Here is a 1,440-nt window from a genome sequence, read left to right as displayed (position 1 = left end):
GTTCCCTGAACACACTGTAAAAACATCTCACTATCTGCTAGCTGCCTTTCCCCCTGAACACACTGTAAAACATCCCCTCACTATCTGCTAGCTGCCTGTCCCCTGAACACACTGTAAAAAAACATCTCACTATCTGCTAGCTGCCTGTCCCCTGAACAACTGTAAAAACATCTCCTACTATCTGCTAGCTGCCTGTCCCCACACACTGTAAAACATCTCCTCACTATCTGCTAGCTGCCTGTCCCTGAACCACACTGTGAAAACATCTCACTATCTGCTAGCTCTGTCCCCAGAACCCGTAAAAACTTCACATCTGCTAGCTGCTGTCCCAGACACCACTGTAACAAAACATCTCACTCTGCTAGCTGCCGTCCCCAGAACACACTGTAAAAAACATCTCCTCATATCTGCTAGCTGCCTGTCCCTGAACACACTGTAAAAAAACATCTCACTAGCTGCTAGTGCCTGTCCCTTGAACCACTGTAAACAATCTCTCCTATCTGCTAGCTGCCTGTCCCCTGAAACACCCTGTAGAAAACATCTCACTACTCTGCTAGCGCTGTCCCCAGAACACACTGGATACAAAACATCTCACTATCTGCTAGCTGCCTTTCCCCAGTAACAACCACTGTAAAAAACATCTCTCACTATCTGTTAGCTGCCTGTCCCCTGAACACACTGTAAAAACATCTCCTCACTATCTGCTAGCCTGCTTTCCCCTGACACACTGTACAAAACTCTCCTCACTATCTGCTAGCTGCCTGTCCCCTGAACCACTGTAAAAAACATCTCAAATATCTGTTAGCCGGCCTGTCCCCTGAACACAAGCGACACGTGAGGGGTGGGGGAGGGGAAACACTCCCGGGCCCTCCAGAGAGAGGTGACGTCAGGGTCGGTATCTCCGACATTATGAAGCATAAATCCCGCTTTACTCACAGGGGATTTTGTTCAGCAGGTCGTTGAAGAAGTCGATGGCGGCGACGCCGATGGGGTTGAGGGTGGAGTTTGTGTAGGGGGAGGGGGTGGGGTAGTCCGTCACGGGCAGGGTGGAGGAATTTGGGTGGATGATCGGCATGGTGACGAAGAGTAAGAGGATGAGCTGTGGGAGAAAGAGAAGTGACAAGAGTTTCAGTCTGGACTCTGATGCAACTTAATGTGAAAACATCTTATCTTTAAGTTCACATGTTATCTTTATGTAAAACCTGCGGAGAGGGAAAGTAACTAAGTACATTTACTCAGGTACTGTACTTAACTTGTACTTAAGTGTTAATATTCTCGTACCTTACTTGAGTGCAAAACTTGATTCTAGGTCAAAGTGACAATCCTAGTTGAGCAATGGATGATGGCAAATCTTGAATTGAGAAAAACGGCCACATAGGTTGGTTGTTCAAGCAGCAATTGCGACTCAATCCTACTATGGCCACGCCAAGACCCGCCCTT

At 47.6% G+C, this 1,440-nt stretch overlaps 1 protein-coding gene across 1 annotated transcript in view; it reads right to left on the bottom strand.

Annotated features, from left to right (window-relative positions):
• The window catches only part of syt8 (synaptotagmin VIII), a 28,848-nt gene extending 27,736 nt beyond the window's left edge, over window positions 1-1,112 (bottom strand). Inside the window, exon 1 of the mRNA XM_032511546.1 lies at window positions 937-1,112. Within this exon, the coding sequence (XP_032367437.1) occupies window positions 937-1,075 (139 nt within the window). The 5' untranslated portion in view covers window positions 1,076-1,112. The remainder of the gene's footprint in view (window positions 1-936) is intronic.
• Window positions 1,113-1,440: the final 328 nt, after the last annotated feature.

This window comes from Etheostoma spectabile, unplaced genomic scaffold (assembly GCF_008692095.1).
Source record: "Etheostoma spectabile isolate EspeVRDwgs_2016 unplaced genomic scaffold, UIUC_Espe_1.0 scaffold383, whole genome shotgun sequence".
NCBI classification, from domain to species: domain Eukaryota; kingdom Metazoa; phylum Chordata; class Actinopteri; order Perciformes; family Percidae; genus Etheostoma; species Etheostoma spectabile.
This window is presented reverse-complemented; position numbering and strand designations above follow the sequence as displayed.